Raw genomic sequence first — 16,141 nt, 5'->3', positions numbered from 1 at the left:
TTTTGGCTATTGCTACAAATATACCCCAGCGACTTAAGACTGGTTTTGTGCTCCAGGGTCACATTTATGAATTCATTTACTTCTTTCAATCAGACAGCATTTTTTCCCAGCAGCTTCCAAACTGCACACACAGGATTGTGGGATATCACAGACAGTGAAGGACGAGCAGATGAAGGCATCTGTGAAGGGTGAATGTAAGAATCGACCTCACCTTCATAAAGTTAATATCCTCTGCCTTGTCAAACACAACTTGGACAGAGCTGAGCAGTTTCTTGGCCTCCTGACGGCGTTCATTGAGCTGGAGGGTTTGGGTCGAGTTCTCCTGGCAGTATTTGGAGTGTGCTTTATCCAGCACCTCTAGAGTTCTCCCCAGGTCATCTTCTAAGAGCTGGTGCATTTTGTGATACTGCACACGCACCTCCTCCTTCAGCTGCTGTACCTTATCCTGCACAACACACACACACACACACACACACAAGAGTACATACTGAATTTCTATAGTCTCCCTCATTGTGAACACTTAAAGAAATAGCTCTCTGTAGGAAAGGAAACTGAATACAACACTAAAGATACATTTTTGACGTTTCTGTCATTTTAAATGGAAAGTAAATGAAGAGTTTTGTTTAATTTTGTTAAATCTGTTTAATTTTTCTGCTTCTCAGATGTTTACTCTGAGAAAAATCCCCAGCAGTATTCTAGTTTTGGTTTCTAGTTTCAGAAAAGATTACAACAATGTCTCAAACTTTACCAAAGTATGCAATCAAAAGACTGAGATTTAAAAAGGAGCTATGCTATCCACATTTATTTAATAGATCTATAATCCTACTGTATTGAAAAATGATCACATCAGCGACAAAGATTAATAAAGAGATTAATAATCCAAAGTGATTTCCTAAATACGTATCTAAAGCTTTAAAAGAGCAACCACAGAGCAAAAATAAGCTAAATCTTACTTTAAACTAAACTATTTTATATCCTCTGAATAAATAAAAAAGGTGGAAAACAACAATGTACAGTACATTTGATGGTGTTTGTAGTGCAGTTCACTGAAGACAGCTTTGAAGGTTTAACAGTCTGTGAGATGCACAAAAGCTGTGGTATCTGCACTAAATTATATTTTAGAATCTTAATATACTTTCACAAGATCATCTGGAACCACACACCACCTTTTTATTTTAGAAAAGCTCGTATAAAGGTAAACTTTTAACCTTACTGATCATTAAACTGCATTTTACTTAGATATTGGTCTAGTTTTTCAAGTTCAGGTATTTAATGTAGTATTTATATTGTATTTTTAAAAGTTTTCGTTTTAGTTCATATTAACAACACTTTCATATTTATGTCAAAACATGCAGGCCATTATGTCAGTCGAGATGAGTCAGTCATAAAACGTTCAGATTTGGTTTCTGATAATTTTGTTTTCGTAGCTTAATATGAGAACATTCCACATGTGTCAGCACAGCTTAGCTCTGTTATGTGATCTTGCACTTCTGTTGTTTTGCTTTTCATGTATACAGGTTGAATGAAACGGCTTTATGATTTGATTGCTTCCTACATTAGATTCCTTAGATTTTATTATAAAAAATGTAACAGTTATTCCTGTTTTTTGTTTTTTATTCTCTTTAATATTAATTGTTATTTTCATACTTTTTTAATGTGGATCTCAGGAAAACCAGCAGCTGCTGTAAAAGCTAATAGAGATTCAAATCCGAAACATGGAGACTTAGACCAGTTTTGTACTGCAACATACTTATCTAATTCATTTTCTTTAAAGTCCCCATGAAATCAAAATTAACGTTTTTATGATCACATCAGCGACAAAGATTAATAAAGAGATTAATAATCCAAAGTGATTTCCTAAATACGTATCTAAAGCTTTAAAAGAGCAACCACAGAGCAAAAATAAGCTAAATCTTACTTTAAACTAAACTATTTTATATCCTCTGAATAAATAAAAAAGGTGGAAAACAACAATGTACAGTACATTTGATGGTGTTTGTAGTGCAGTTCACTGAAGACAGCTTTGAAGGTTTAACAGTCTGTGAGATGCACAAAAGCTGTGGTATCTGCACTAAATTATATTTTAGAATCTTAATATACTTTCACAAGATCATCTGGAACCACACACCACCTTTTTATTTTAGAAAAGCTCGTATAAAGGTAAACTTTTAACCTTACTGATCATTAAACTGCATTTTACTTAGATATTGGTCTAGTTTTTCAAGTTCAGGTATTTAATGTAGTATTTATATTGTATTTTTAAAAGTTTTCGTTTTAGTTCATATTAACAACACTTTCATATTTATGTCAAAACATGCAGGCCATTATGTCAGTCGAGATGAGTCAGTCATAAAACGTTCAGATTTGGTTTCTGATAATTTTGTTTTCGTAGCTTAATATGAGAACATTCCACATGTGTCAGCACAGCTTAGCTCTGTTATGTGATCTTGCACTTCTGTTGTTTTGCTTTTCATGTATACAGGTTGAATGAAACGGCTTTATGATTTGATTGCTTCCTACATTAGATTCCTTAGATTTTATTATAAAAAATGTAACAGTTATTCCTGTTTTTTGTTTTTTATTCTCTTTAATATTAATTGTTATTTTCATACTTTTTTAATGTGGATCTCAGGAAAACCAGCAGCTGCTGTAAAAGCTAATAGAGATTCAAATCCGAAACATGGAGACTTAGACCAGTTTTGTACTGCAACATACTTATCTAATTCATTTTCTTTAAAGTCCCCATGAAATCAAAATTAACGTTTTTTGGGTGTTAGTATCAATATGTTAGTCTTAAGGTTATCTATAAGGCAGTGTGCTCCAAAACAGTGACAAAATTCGCATTTAGAAGATATAAGCATTCAAAGCTTGCAGTTCGTCACTTCCGCCAAAACAGCTCAACGACCACAAAATGTATCGGAGCTATTTGAATTCTACACAGAAGGCTATATTTTATAGCAATATGGATGAGATTGTGTCTGGCATACCCTGTCAAATGTGGCTTTACGGAGCTCAACGGCTCTAGCCCAAGCTGTGATATAAACGAGCGCCTTTGGCTATTTTAAAAAGGGGCGGGGCTGCTTGATATGTCCCGCCCTGTCTTCCTGTTTCAGTTAAAATGACGTCAACACAGAGTAACGCTGCATGTTTCTAAGCATTTCAGGGGACCTTTAAACAACAAAAATAAAACTGCAGACAAGGAGAAAAGGTCTACACAAGGCTTAAGCACAGACGCTGCCAATGTCATACCAAAAACAGCCTCTTACATATTCATTAGCTGCAGTAGAGGGTGAGGGCAGAGACATGCAGACAGATAGACAGAGGAAGACAGAAGCGTGTGTGTGCATGCTCCCATCAACATCTCCTTACCTCCACCAGTAGTTTGTCAGACTCCAACTTATACAGCTGCTCCTCGATGTCTTTCACTCGATCGTCAATGCGATCCTGCTGCTTCATTAACATATGCTGAAGGGAGAGAAAAGCGACACAAATCAAACCTTTTTCCCCAGATTCATGATCTGTCAAGCTCAACAAAACAGAATGACTCCAGGATCAAGGATCACCTGAACTATGAACTATTTTTAGAAATGTTTTCCATTGTAAAGTCAAACCCAAGCTAACAAAAGCAATGCATTCACCATCTACTCCAAAATACGACCCCAAACATCCCGCAGACCCTCTTTATGACATCCAAAAAAAATCGTATTAAAGCAAATGAGGAAAACAAAACATGTCTGCAATGAGACTAATTCGTCAGAATCACACACGCACGTTTGCTTTGTGATTCTGCCTGCTATTAGGTGTCTGGACAGGTTTTAAATTGGATTCAGAGGAAGCCACTAACCCCAAAGCTCCCCCATCCCCCAGCAAAATCTAAGCCTGCCAGTGTGCTGAAGCTTTTATAATCCCCTTTATACTCGGTCTCACATGCCCACAAGAACAACACTGCACCTCACCACACCAAAGTCCACATGATGCTGAATAACAAGCCAATTTAGTCGTTTAATCACATAAACGTCCATGCAACATGCAATAGGCCGACTGCAAAGGGAGAATGCAGCTGTCATGACAACAATAACGCACATTGTGCATGCACGAGTGTGCGCATTAATAAGTGTGGAAATTTGAAGCAGCGCGTGAGGGGGCAAGGCCGCCTCGGCCTCTCATTTTGCTCGCTATCTCTCCCTTTGTTTGCACGGGCTTCTTTCAGTGTCAGTGACAGATTGTCATGTTATCCCAGTATAGTGAGATGTGCGCGGGACCACTGCAAGATCTATAGGTCACATGAGAGGAGACACATTCTTGAGGCCTACAGCAACCCGGGCTCCTGCAAACCCCTGCATGGGTGCCAGGCAAACAAACAGTATCTCTACAGTCAACTGTTAACAGCGGTCACTGGTCACCATGGACACTGATAAAGCGCAACGGTGCGGAAGTAAAAATCACATTCATTTTCTCCATAGAGAAACAGACATGAGCTCCGAGCTCACAAGTCAGCATCATTTCAACTTTTTTTCTTTTTAAATCTGTTAAAATGGCAAATTAACAATCAAATATTACATTATCCACTATTATGAAGCAGGATTCATCAATCATATGGTTATATGGTCATATCATATGGTTACCAATACCACCGTTATCTGCTGATATAACTGATGAAAATGCACATAATTCGCATTCTTTCTTTTTTTTCCTTGCTAATTTTAAAAAGATTTGCTTCATATTTGGATGGAAACCCAGCTAATGAAAAGCTAATAATGAATTAAATCACAACAAATTAAAAATAAATAAATAGGGCTGCACTATTAATTAAAATAAAATAAACATTGCAATATAGGTTAGACTGCAATTTAGTGTGTTTGAAAGTGATGCGCTGTATTAATTTACAGCTAATGATCTGCTTTCAGTGTCTCAGAGCAACTTGGTTTACAATAAATGCTGCTTTACACAAACTGCATGCTGCTTGTAATGCAATGTGTGCCAGGATCACACATTTATTTCCACATTTGCATAATTAATTGAAGAATTTAAGAGATATTAGTATTGTAACTTGTAGTAAAATAAAGTGTTATAATTATCAATTGCATTGTTAATTTTTTTTTGTGCATTTTTTATAACGAAGAGCTAACAACTAATAAAAGCAATAACGAAACAGTGATATTAAAATGATCAAGTATTCATTTTCATTTTACAGCATATTTCTATTATGCTAATTGTTTTATAATTAGAGTTCAAAATAATAATTTAAAAACAATAATGAATGTTGATATTAAAACATTATTTTCACCTGCACGTTTCAGCAGCAGCAACAAGATGCTTTCTTATAAGATTAAATGTTTATCTATGGCAGTTCAAATCACAATATCATACTAAATAATTACAACATTATTTTTGTGTCCAAATTGTGCAGCCCTATACTGTAAATACATCATTTTAAATAACAATCAAAACACTAAACAAGATTAAATATTTTATTTACCTGCATGTCATGACCATTAGTCAACATCAGAGAACTTAGAACATGTGAATGTGTTGTTGAATTATTAAAAATATTAAATTAAAGGGGTCATATGATGTTGCTAAAAAAAAACATTATTTGGTGTATTTGGTGTAATGAAATGTGTTTATGCGGTTTAAGGTTCAAAAAACACATTCTTTTCCATATACTGTACATTGTTTCTCCTCTATGCCCCGGCTACTCTACACTGCTCAAAACTCGCATTTGAATCGTCAGTGGCAAATTCTTTAAATATAAAAAAAACTTACTTGCAGTCTGTGAATCAGAACAGCCGGCAGTGTAGTCTACTCTACCAGGATCAGGAAACAGTCCTCCATAAAATGCGCTGCACACATCGGAATATTTGGGTTGAACTGTTCTGGAACGGTGTTGTAAATACAACTTAACCACTGATTTCTAGTCATGTCCTCTTTTGGAAGGCCAAACAAAGTAGTTTCGCTTTCACAACGAAACACAGCATCACACACAGCGGGCTAGAGTGAGCAGAGGCTTGCGGCAACCACATGTGACGACCCCGGGCTGGACTCCGTTTCATCCACGGTGAAAGCCGATCCAGCGATCCACAGCGCGAAGTTGATGTATTTCCTCAGCGACCAGCACGGATCACCTCTAGGCATGACAAAGCGGATATCGTCCTCTTTTGGAAGGCCAAACAAAGTAGTTTCGCTTTCGCAATGAAACACGCAGCGTCTTCACAACATGGTGGCGGTGGTGGCAGCAACAATAAAGTTACGCCTTCTTTCTTTGCGTTAACATTTGGGCAGCATTATGCAAATCTTCCCACATCGTGACGTAGACATGTGGGGGCGTGTTTAAACGAGCCGTTTTAGGTAGGTGTGGCTGACTCTTAACTTTTATAAAGAATATCTCTTTGGATTTGAGACTTTAGTCTTTGCAACTTTACAGATCTTCTTTATTCACCACGAGCTTGTAACACTCCATAGAGAAAGGAAAAATTTAAATCTCATCATATGACCCCTTTAAAACCTCAAGGGGTACTTCAAAAAACTATTTTCAGCTAACAAAAAATTTTGTGAATGCCTGATCTGGGAGCTCGTTAAAGCTGGTTTTTATTTTATTTAAAAATTATGTGATTTTTTAAAATCAAATTATGTTAACTATTTATATTTATTCATTATTTGTGAAATACCAATAAAATACAAATATTTTGAGTTTTACTGACAAAAACCTCAATGCACTGCACTCACTGAACAAATCCGAGATGAAACGTTGATTATAAATCTACTTCATTTATTAATTACCAAAAAGTACTGATAAAAATGTTATGTACATTCACTTAGCAGCATGTTAATACCAAATTCAAAGACAATTGTAATTTGATCTCTCCTGAGCTTTGCGTGAGGAGATCTGTTTGTGTGGTGAGCAAAGCTGCTGTCAATGTAGAGCATTCCATTTCAGTTAGCGTGTTGTCATTAAAGGCAGCTGTCTATGTAGGCAGCAGACAGCAGAACAGCTCACTATGGTATGGAACAATCAATAGTTTTTAACAGATGAGTGTACCATTGCTTTGGTCTTACATACTGGCATTTCGAGCACCGTGTCAACAGTGGTATCAGACTGAGTCACTGATTACACACAGTTAGGAGTACAGGAAACTGTACATCTTCAGCTCGACAATGGCCAAAGCTTCACGCAATATACCAGCAGGAAGTTACAGAAAATTACTGCTCTCCTGGTGCCATTTAGCTTAACAGCAATCAAAAGAGGACCTTTTATTTAAGGTTTTTAATTTGTTACAATTGTTGGTGTACAGATGAATGTATCCGTGTACTATACATCTGTGCAAGCGCTTCTCGTTTCAAAACACGCAGATGTGCAGATACAATCTGTCAATCTCTTTTGATTGGGAGCATGGAAGGTAGCATCTAAAGAATCTACAGACAATGAACTGTTTCTGTGATAAATGTAAGCCATTTAATTGCGGCGATGCGATGCTTAATGATAGGCTTGTTGATGGCTTTTTTAAGTTTTTAAGGAGAAGAAGATCGGAGCTCAGACTGAGACCAGAATTATCTGGTTTTGTGGGGTAGTGTGAGGGGCGTGTGTGAATTTCACAGCTAAATGCTGGATTGAGTTGATTTATTTCTGCAGTTTGTAAATGACTCAAAACAACCTACGTACATTCACAGCAAAGACAAAAGGTCAAGCATCCTGGCAGCTATATGTGAAATGTGCAAACGGCACAGTGCTCTGAATGCATAGTGATAACTTACAATTCACTTATAAATGGACAAAACCTCATGTGTGCTTCGCAGTATTCATTCATAATCACGGATAAAAAGATTTTCAAATGAATGGTGCATGATTTCATAAAACAGATGAGAGTACAGATTCATTCAAAGAAAGGTCAGTATAGACACATCCTACATACAGACTGACACTTTCCATGAATACAGTGACCTTTCTGTGCTATTAGAAAGAGTATTTGCAGTAAGAGCTATTAGATGTTTCATAAACCATTATCTAACATAAAACTAACCTATCATGAAAAGTACCTATATAATGAGCACATTTAATATTTACATCCCCACTTAATTGGTGATTATGGCCTGTCCTACTTTAAATGTCTTGATCTCATTGACTGTATCCAACACAAAATCGTACAACAACTCAAAACATACTCCGAATTATTTATTAAAATATTTATTTATAAATTTATTTAAATTTTTAAAAATGTTCCATTAAAAAGTTGCAAAAACTAAAATAGAACTAGGTTGCTAATAATAGAAATAATTAATTAATAGAAACTAAAACACCTGATATCACATTTAGATTGATCTCCTAAAAGTGAAATATAACTATTGTTGTGTAGTTCAATAATGTTCAATAATGGGGCTTTAATGTATAAAGCCTAAATGACCTCAGTGGAGATGCTATTGTAACTAAGGACAGATTCATACTAAATATAACTGAATCTATGTAAAAGCTTATTTGGAATTGCTGACAGAACTGTATCTTCCACCTGATCATTCATCCTGAAATTGATTATTGTATGTATAAAACATCTCTATATATTCAACAACCTAACTTTTAGATGTGCTCTATAAGCTTACACAAGCATTTTCTGTACTCCGTTTAACCACCACTACCACAAAATAAATTGTAATTCATTTGAATTAATAATTTTAAAAGAATCACACAATCACAAGCTAGCAGTTTAACAATAGTTAGACAAATCCTTCACTGAAAGAAATCACTTAATTAGAAAGAGTGGTTACTGAATCAACATCTGATTTGCTTACTGAACTGCACATTTTTACTATCCAGCTAGTTGGTATCAAAATACAACAACATGTAGTTCAGTGGTCACCAACCTTTTTAAGCCCAAGATCCCTGACCTTGGCCTTTATGAAAGACAAAATCTACCTATTGAAGTACTGATAGAAAAAGACAGTTAAGATTGTACTTCCAATTTGAGGCCTTTCAGTTCATGGTCATGGTCATTCAGATTCCTTTTTTTTTAACAAGCAAATTGACTGATTTCGATACTGGTTGCCACTCTTTTTAAGCAAATGTATTTACCGTGTATTTGCTCTATAGCATGCAAACTGGCCTTATAACTATCTGTAGCCATTTGAAATTAGGGACATATTAATCACGATCCAAACAAAAACGCTACACGCATGTTGCATGAGCAGTTGTTTTTTAATTAGATTGTATAATTTCAAGATTTAAAGCAAAAACAGAAAAGCCTGACTTTAGCTTTGTGAAATTATGCTACATAAAACATATCTGCATGAACAAAAACAGCAGACAGGCTGAATGAGACTCAAATTCACTCTCTGACAGCAGGTGGCGCTTATGGAGCAGCAGCGATAAAGCGTTTACTAGGTTTACTGCTGTAAACAAAGCAGCGCTGCGCTTATAAATACTATTTTATATGAAGGTAAGAGGAGGAGAAAATGCAATTGTCATCAAAACTTTTCTGAAGACAGTCAGGTTCCTTTAGTAATACATTTATATATTTCTTCCTATATTTTGCTCATAGTGAACAGTGGGCTTGCTCTGCCTGCTACAGTACATCAGCATCTCTGGCCTCAGTTAACGTCCTGTTTAACAGACTCAGTCATGATGTACGGTATTTTTCTTTATCACTGCTCCAGTAGCTCGCAATGTAATGTATTTTTGTATTTATTTTTCTGTTATTTTTGGGAGCTAACGTTACTGAGACAGTGATAAAGATCTACCGGTCGATCGCGATCGATGGATTGGCGACCACTGAGCTTACTTTTGTAATAAATTATATTTCAATAGTATGAAATAAAACATGAAAGGTGGATAGAAGTTACCTTGCTGCAAAAACAGACATCTGTTTCAACCTGTTGGTTAAATCTGGGCAGTTTATCTAATATCGTGGAAAACACTAAAGAGGTCTGTTTATCTTGGCAGAGGCATGATGACAATGGGAAATGGCATGGCACCCAGCATGATGAAGCAAAGCACCATATTACAGTACAAACTGCTTCCACATAATCACATCGTACATTCATCTGCAGCAGAAGCAGCTTTGTCCAGATGAATCGCCATCACAAAAGACATTGCCGGCAACATGTCTAGCTGATAAGGCAAGCTTGCTTTCTACTCCACATCCTCTTTATTTTCCTACTAGACTCGTTTCACTCAAGGTTTGCTTTTGCAGTTCATTCCAGAACACTTTTCTCCAAATGATTACGTGTTTATGTGATCCTATGCAGAACTTACATGTCACAGGTGCAAAGAGTGAATGGTATTCACCACTTTCACAATAATATGACTGTGATTCCAAACATCTGAAGTCATCCAACTGTACTGAACGTTTCTCAAGGCCGACTGCGAGAGTCAAATAACGCTGTCCGGGCTTGCCTGCGTGCAGCGGTGTGATAAGAATGGCCTCTCAAATTATTCAGTGACACCACAATCAATTTTCAAGTCTTTCTAGAGCAAAATCTGGAGGACAATTACATTCCGAATGATCCGGTCCAACTGAAAGCATGACTAATTTGCAGAAAATGGTCAAATGTGGGCTAAGCCAGGCATCCACGCATAATTCCTCACTGCTTGTGTCCTATATTTAAAACACAGGGGTTATATTATGGAGCGTGAATGTCATTGGACCGTCCAAAAGAGTAAACGGGTTTCAAGCAGACTCCTGTCATAAAAAGGGGGGGAAAGAGATAGCGGGGTGATCCTCCATCGGATCTCCCATGATGTCATCCTGTGAACAGGAGGCAGATAATTGGGAACGGAGCAGAGAGGGAACTGAGGTCACTCCCTTCCTGTGTCTGCCTGGAACCCACGTCCTATTCCTGAACAAGAGGCGAGGGAGCAAAGAAGGCCAGGCAGTTTTACTGTGGGACCACTTGAGTCACACTCTCTAAATTTATGCACTTGCGAAAGAAAGAACAGAGGGATGTGTGTGTCTTTCAACAGCAGCTGTGGGTAGAGCAAGCCTTGTGTCCATTTCCTCCCTCTCTTTCCCCCTCCTTTTACAGACACTTGGCTGCTTTAGGAGCCATGACACATTGGCCATCTAAAAAGCATTCCTCCACGCATCCAGAAGTCGTCCCTGCCAAGTCCAGCAGCAGCTCACCTCACAACAGTTCATTATTCTGGGAGGCAGCTGAAGGAACAGCGTGTTTTTTACACTCCTACACTGCAGAATGTCCCAGCTAATTTTCTCATTAGCATATCCATCACAGTTTAATTGATAGGTAAAACGAGCTTTAATAAGTAGCTTTGGGGATCAAGACAAATAAATGCAGGAAATAAAAATAGAAAGATGTCTTTACAAAGTACAAAATTCTTTCCCTTTACAAATGATGTTATCAGCATGACAATTTGAGTAAAGATTTAACTGAAAAGTGAACATGAATTTCTAATCGTCTTTTTGCCTAAATGGCAGCCACACTCGAGCTGCATTAAGTTTTCGTAAAACCTGATGATCATGTTGTCCAGCATGATTTAAGATGATTCAAAGAGCTTCAATGAAAGAAGAACATCTGACTATTTGGACAAAGAGTCACATGATCAATGTCACACATTTACCTACCTAGAAATCTGAAACATTTCTCTATTTACATCAATTTAAGTGGACTTTTGGACCCCACTGTATGTATTTGATAGTATATGATTATCAGACATTCAATTTTCCAGTATTGAAGAGCTTGATGTTGAGATATAAAACATTTTTAACATAAGTGTATGTAAATAGTCTCATCTATAAAGCAAACAAGATAAGTATTCCTCTGTGAAGTTCTACTCTGTAAAGCCTGTTTTATGGACAAGCTCATTATTTCTTTCTGCTATTTGGCAATCAGTCTCACAGGAAAGAAGAAAAGATGTGTAGGTGGCATTTGCAGTGAACATTTCAAATCAAGAAGAATGAGAATAATAAAAAAAATTCTTAGCATAAATTTACTATGCTAGTATTTTTACACTTGTTCTAACTCACTTTGAGGCTATTAGTCAACTTAATAAAGCAGAAGTCCCGATATTTCTCGCTCTGAGAAGTGTTGACAGTCTTATTATACCGGCGTTAACATTCGGCTGACAGGGCAGAGAGACTCAGGATATGACAGAAGTAACCAGGAATGGTAGCACAAAACTCATGTTCCAGCACAACTAATGTTTCAAGAGGAAGTGATTGCTTCAGCCTTTGAAAGGGAATTCACTTCTCACCCCATCCATATCCAATAAGTGCGCTCATGATGAAAAAATCATGAAACTGATTAGGGAGACAAAGTTCAATCCTTTCAAGTCCTCAGTACTTTGATTGTCTAATTAAGGTTTTTGCTATAATTAGGCTAAATTTTGCTCCTCATTAAGCCAACATTTTTCACAGTGTTACAGTGTAAATATATTAGTTTCTACTAAAGAAAAGTACTTTCTCTTACTACTATATTTATTGCTACAGAATAAATTAATAATAAATATGGACAATGAAACGTTACTAAATAAATACAAATTTCCTACAGGATAATTATATTAAAAGAATAGTCTTTCAAACCAGAATAAGAATAGTCTTTCAGACATTTTGTTTAAATAAGTAATGCAATTTCGTCAACCAAAAATATTTGGCTGAAACACCAAAAAATGAATTTATGGTTTTGGCCAAAATAGTTTTGGAGGGCTGAAACCATTGGCCCAAACAGTGACATTTATTTAGTACTTCTCTGATTAAGCATTTTGACAATGGCAGTGTCAATTTCATGCACATAACATGGATGATCTACAACAGGTAAATCTGTCAGCAGTGTTGATGCACTTCTAACCAAAAATTACGCTAGAGTAGCAATATGTAAAATTTGTTTGACTGAACTACAGAAAGGCAGTTTGTTGCCAAAGATCTTAACAATGACTGAAAACACGACTGAATTTTCATTTTCGGGGTTTGCTATATGAAAACTTTAATCTCGGTTTCAGTTTTAAGTGAAATGTTCATTGAAACTATAAACACTTTATGATTTTGTGTTAATAATTAATTTAGGCATACAATACATTTGTTTAGTTTTGAATCAAATTTAGAATCCTTGTAATTTTCAATCAAAAACGTCATAACTCCTTCTTCCGATGAAACAAAAGAATTCACTTTGATGACGTATGCAGGATCTCTCCAATCATCCATCTGCCTCTATCCAACCACAAATTATTAAACCCCGCCCTCATTTTTTTTCCTTATCCGTTTCACTCAAATTTACTCCAAAATACTAAAGAAAAAAATCTGCTGCTACTTCTGTTTCATCGAGACTTTAATATGCACAGTTAATGCACTTTCACACTGAATATCTTATCTCCCTCAAAAGAAATTTAGAGAACCGTGTATTTGAATTAATTTTTCTATGTTAGCAAAGTTTATTATGGTAATACACCACTTCCATAGATAGGGGGTCACGCATTTAACAGGGCTGTAACCCCTGACACGAGTTAACCAGGTTAAATTAATCCACAGTATGTGTGCTCAGTCCCTGATGCAGGAGGAGTCTCCTTACACCCCTACAGAGAAGGTCAAGCACTCACCCTGATGTCAATGCGTCGCACTTCCACGTCGCACACCGCGTGGCCGTGGTTGGGCGCACATCTGGAGAAGAAGCAGTACTGGCAGACCGCCACCTGTTCCGCATCGCAGTGATAGAGTCTGTACTCATCGTGGTGCAGGCAGCTCCAGGCCCGCACCTCCTCAGCCCCCACCAGGAGGTGTCCAGGAGCGGGACAGGGCTGCTGGAGATGCGTCTGGATGTGAGACTGGCAACACGGTGCATTGCAACGAAGACACACTTTCTGCGCTTGCAGAGGAGGCCCTCGCCTACACAGAATGCAATGCAGCACGGCCGGAGCTTTCTCGACGTTCAGCGCGTTGAACTTCTCTACAATGTTAGTCAGTTTGATATTTTTCTCCAGGTTGGGTTTCTGATTGTACGCGTGGTTGCACTCAGGGCAGCGCACGTTGGCCGTGTCTTTAGCCCAGGCCTCGCTGATGCAGCCCCGGCAGAAGTTGTGTTTGCACGGCAGCTGCACGGGCTCCACGAACACATGCAAACAAATGGGACAAATTAGTTCCTCCTCGAAGCAGTTCCGCCAGTTCTCAGCCATCTCAACCAGTTGATCAGACATCCAGTTTTGAGTTGATCAGCTCGCGGAAGGCAAACATCAAGTTCTAGCACCGTCCCAACAAGGTTTCGCTCATTCTCACGACTCTTTCATTTAGATCCAGGTGCTAGGTCAGTCGATGAAGACCATACGAGCACAGAAGCCCCAGAGAAACAGCTGCTGATCAGACCCAAACATGCCAAGGGAGCGTTTCTGCTCCTGGCGAAGTTAGTCAGCAATCAAATACCACAGTCGGGCGTGAAAGAAGGAATCTGACGTCCAGGGTTTCTTTTTTAACGAGAGAAACTTCGACAATCTATCCACAAATGATAACCATAAAAAAGAACACTAATTATGGTAATATTTTAGGGCGAGCGAAACATGACAGAAAATGACTTGACTAATTTAAAATGCTATTATGAAGAATCTTTTTAACCATTGTGTTCGTTTTACGAACTTTACATCCGATTTTAATAGCTTTTGATAGTCTGACAACTAAATAAAAGCATAATACGCAGTAATGAATTGTTTATTACAACAGTAATAATAGTAATTTAATTTATGCACAGTAGCTTGTGATCCAAATAGTGGCACATTTATTTTCTGATTGTAAAGCTAAACATTAACTCCCTTCAGAATGAATGACTAGTATTTAAAAAATATCCAAACAGTATATTACAAATTGTTACTTTTTTACGCTATTCTTCAGAGACCCCGTAAACGATGCCATTTATCGGTCAAAACGCATCGATAAACGCGCAGAAGCTTGAATATGTTTAAAAAGCATCGATCAAACCAGTTATCAGTCTATTTCCAATTACGGCACCCAAATCAAACCCCAGAGCCAGACGGAGCACGCGTTAAATGTCTCAGTGACGGATGCCTGACTATCCGCTGAAAGATAACTTGAACTACTAGTTAAAGGCTACGACCTCGTCTAACATCCAGTGCCAGTCGAGATAAGATCAGTTCAATCCACATGTAAATGTCGTATCGTCGTTTAAAACAGGAAAAGGGTGACGCCACAAGTTGCGCTGAAAACGTCCTTTCGTAAGCAGCTGTAACTTACAGTAATTTACTGAAGAAGTCGATCACGCATTTGATTTGTGCCCAGGGCACATGACATTTGCCCTGCTGGAATTATAATAAAGTAGACCTGAGTCTCGGTGCTGCTTGTGTAACACTATATCGATAAGATTTCTGTCCCCTACAACTATAAGAGAGGCAGCCGGTAAAGCTAGAAAGACTGTTTTATCTATTATAATGACACGACTTTGAATTGACGCGTATACATGCATGCCAACATGCTCTCGAAGCATTAAACCACAAAGAGCTGCGATTTTATCATTAGCAGAGCTATTCTCTCGCTATCTGTGTTGGTAAAACATTATAGAATAATCCACAACCTGATCCATGTCCATGTTTCATCTGATGTTTACCTGGCCGCATTTACCAGAGACGGACTGCGTTCATTTTTAGAGCCTAATGACTTGTATTTTATTTTGACGACGCTAACTCGCTTAAAATATTCATGTATTAAAGCCAGATACCTTTGTTGCTCTTAAAGGAGACGATATCGTTTGGCCCTTGTTATTGCTCATCAGCCCTCTTGTTTTCCTGTTTAACGCGAATTAAAAACGACGTATCCGTTTACTTTTCCTCTCATTTGTATGCCCTTTATATAGACGGCTCACGTAAAGCAAACAGGTCCAGTTCTGCGGTCACCCAGGGATATCACGTCCTTTAAAACGTTAGTCCTGATTGAAAACAGATGCTTCAGCGCCGTATTCCAATCTGCGTCTGTTATTATTTATGATTTTTTTCCCCTTTCAAGCTAATCCTAGATGAGAGGAACGCAGGCACAGGACTGCAACTCAGGATACAGTTCACATACTCCCCCTTCTCTGGTCACGTGATCAGCGCGGACTTGATACATAAAAGTGGGAGGGGTTATTAAGCAGGGGCGGGGTTTGATTTAAAGGGACACATCTCTAGTGTTTTGAGAGCTGTCAAATGTCTAAATTCAGTTTCTCTCCA

General features: G+C 37.7%; 1 protein-coding gene across 1 annotated transcript in view; it reads right to left on the bottom strand.

Annotated features, from left to right (window-relative positions):
• Nucleotides 1-15,995, bottom strand: part of LOC107666453 (probable E3 ubiquitin-protein ligase TRIM8) — a 20,245-nt gene extending 4,250 nt beyond the window's left edge. The window contains exons 1-3 of the mRNA XM_016457773.1: nt 13,535-15,995; nt 3,370-3,465; nt 212-445 (exon numbers count right to left, since the gene is read on the bottom strand). Coding sequence (XP_016313259.1) covers nt 212-445; nt 3,370-3,465; nt 13,535-14,128 — 924 coding nt within the window. The 5' untranslated portion in view covers nt 14,129-15,995. The remainder of the gene's footprint in view (nt 1-211; nt 446-3,369; nt 3,466-13,534) is intronic.
• Nucleotides 15,996-16,141: the final 146 nt, after the last annotated feature.

Source organism: Sinocyclocheilus anshuiensis, unplaced genomic scaffold, assembly GCF_001515605.1.
Source record: "Sinocyclocheilus anshuiensis isolate Anshui unplaced genomic scaffold, SAMN03320099.WGS_v1.1 scaffold63, whole genome shotgun sequence".
NCBI lineage: Eukaryota > Metazoa > Chordata > Actinopteri > Cypriniformes > Cyprinidae > Sinocyclocheilus > Sinocyclocheilus anshuiensis.
This window is presented reverse-complemented; position numbering and strand designations above follow the sequence as displayed.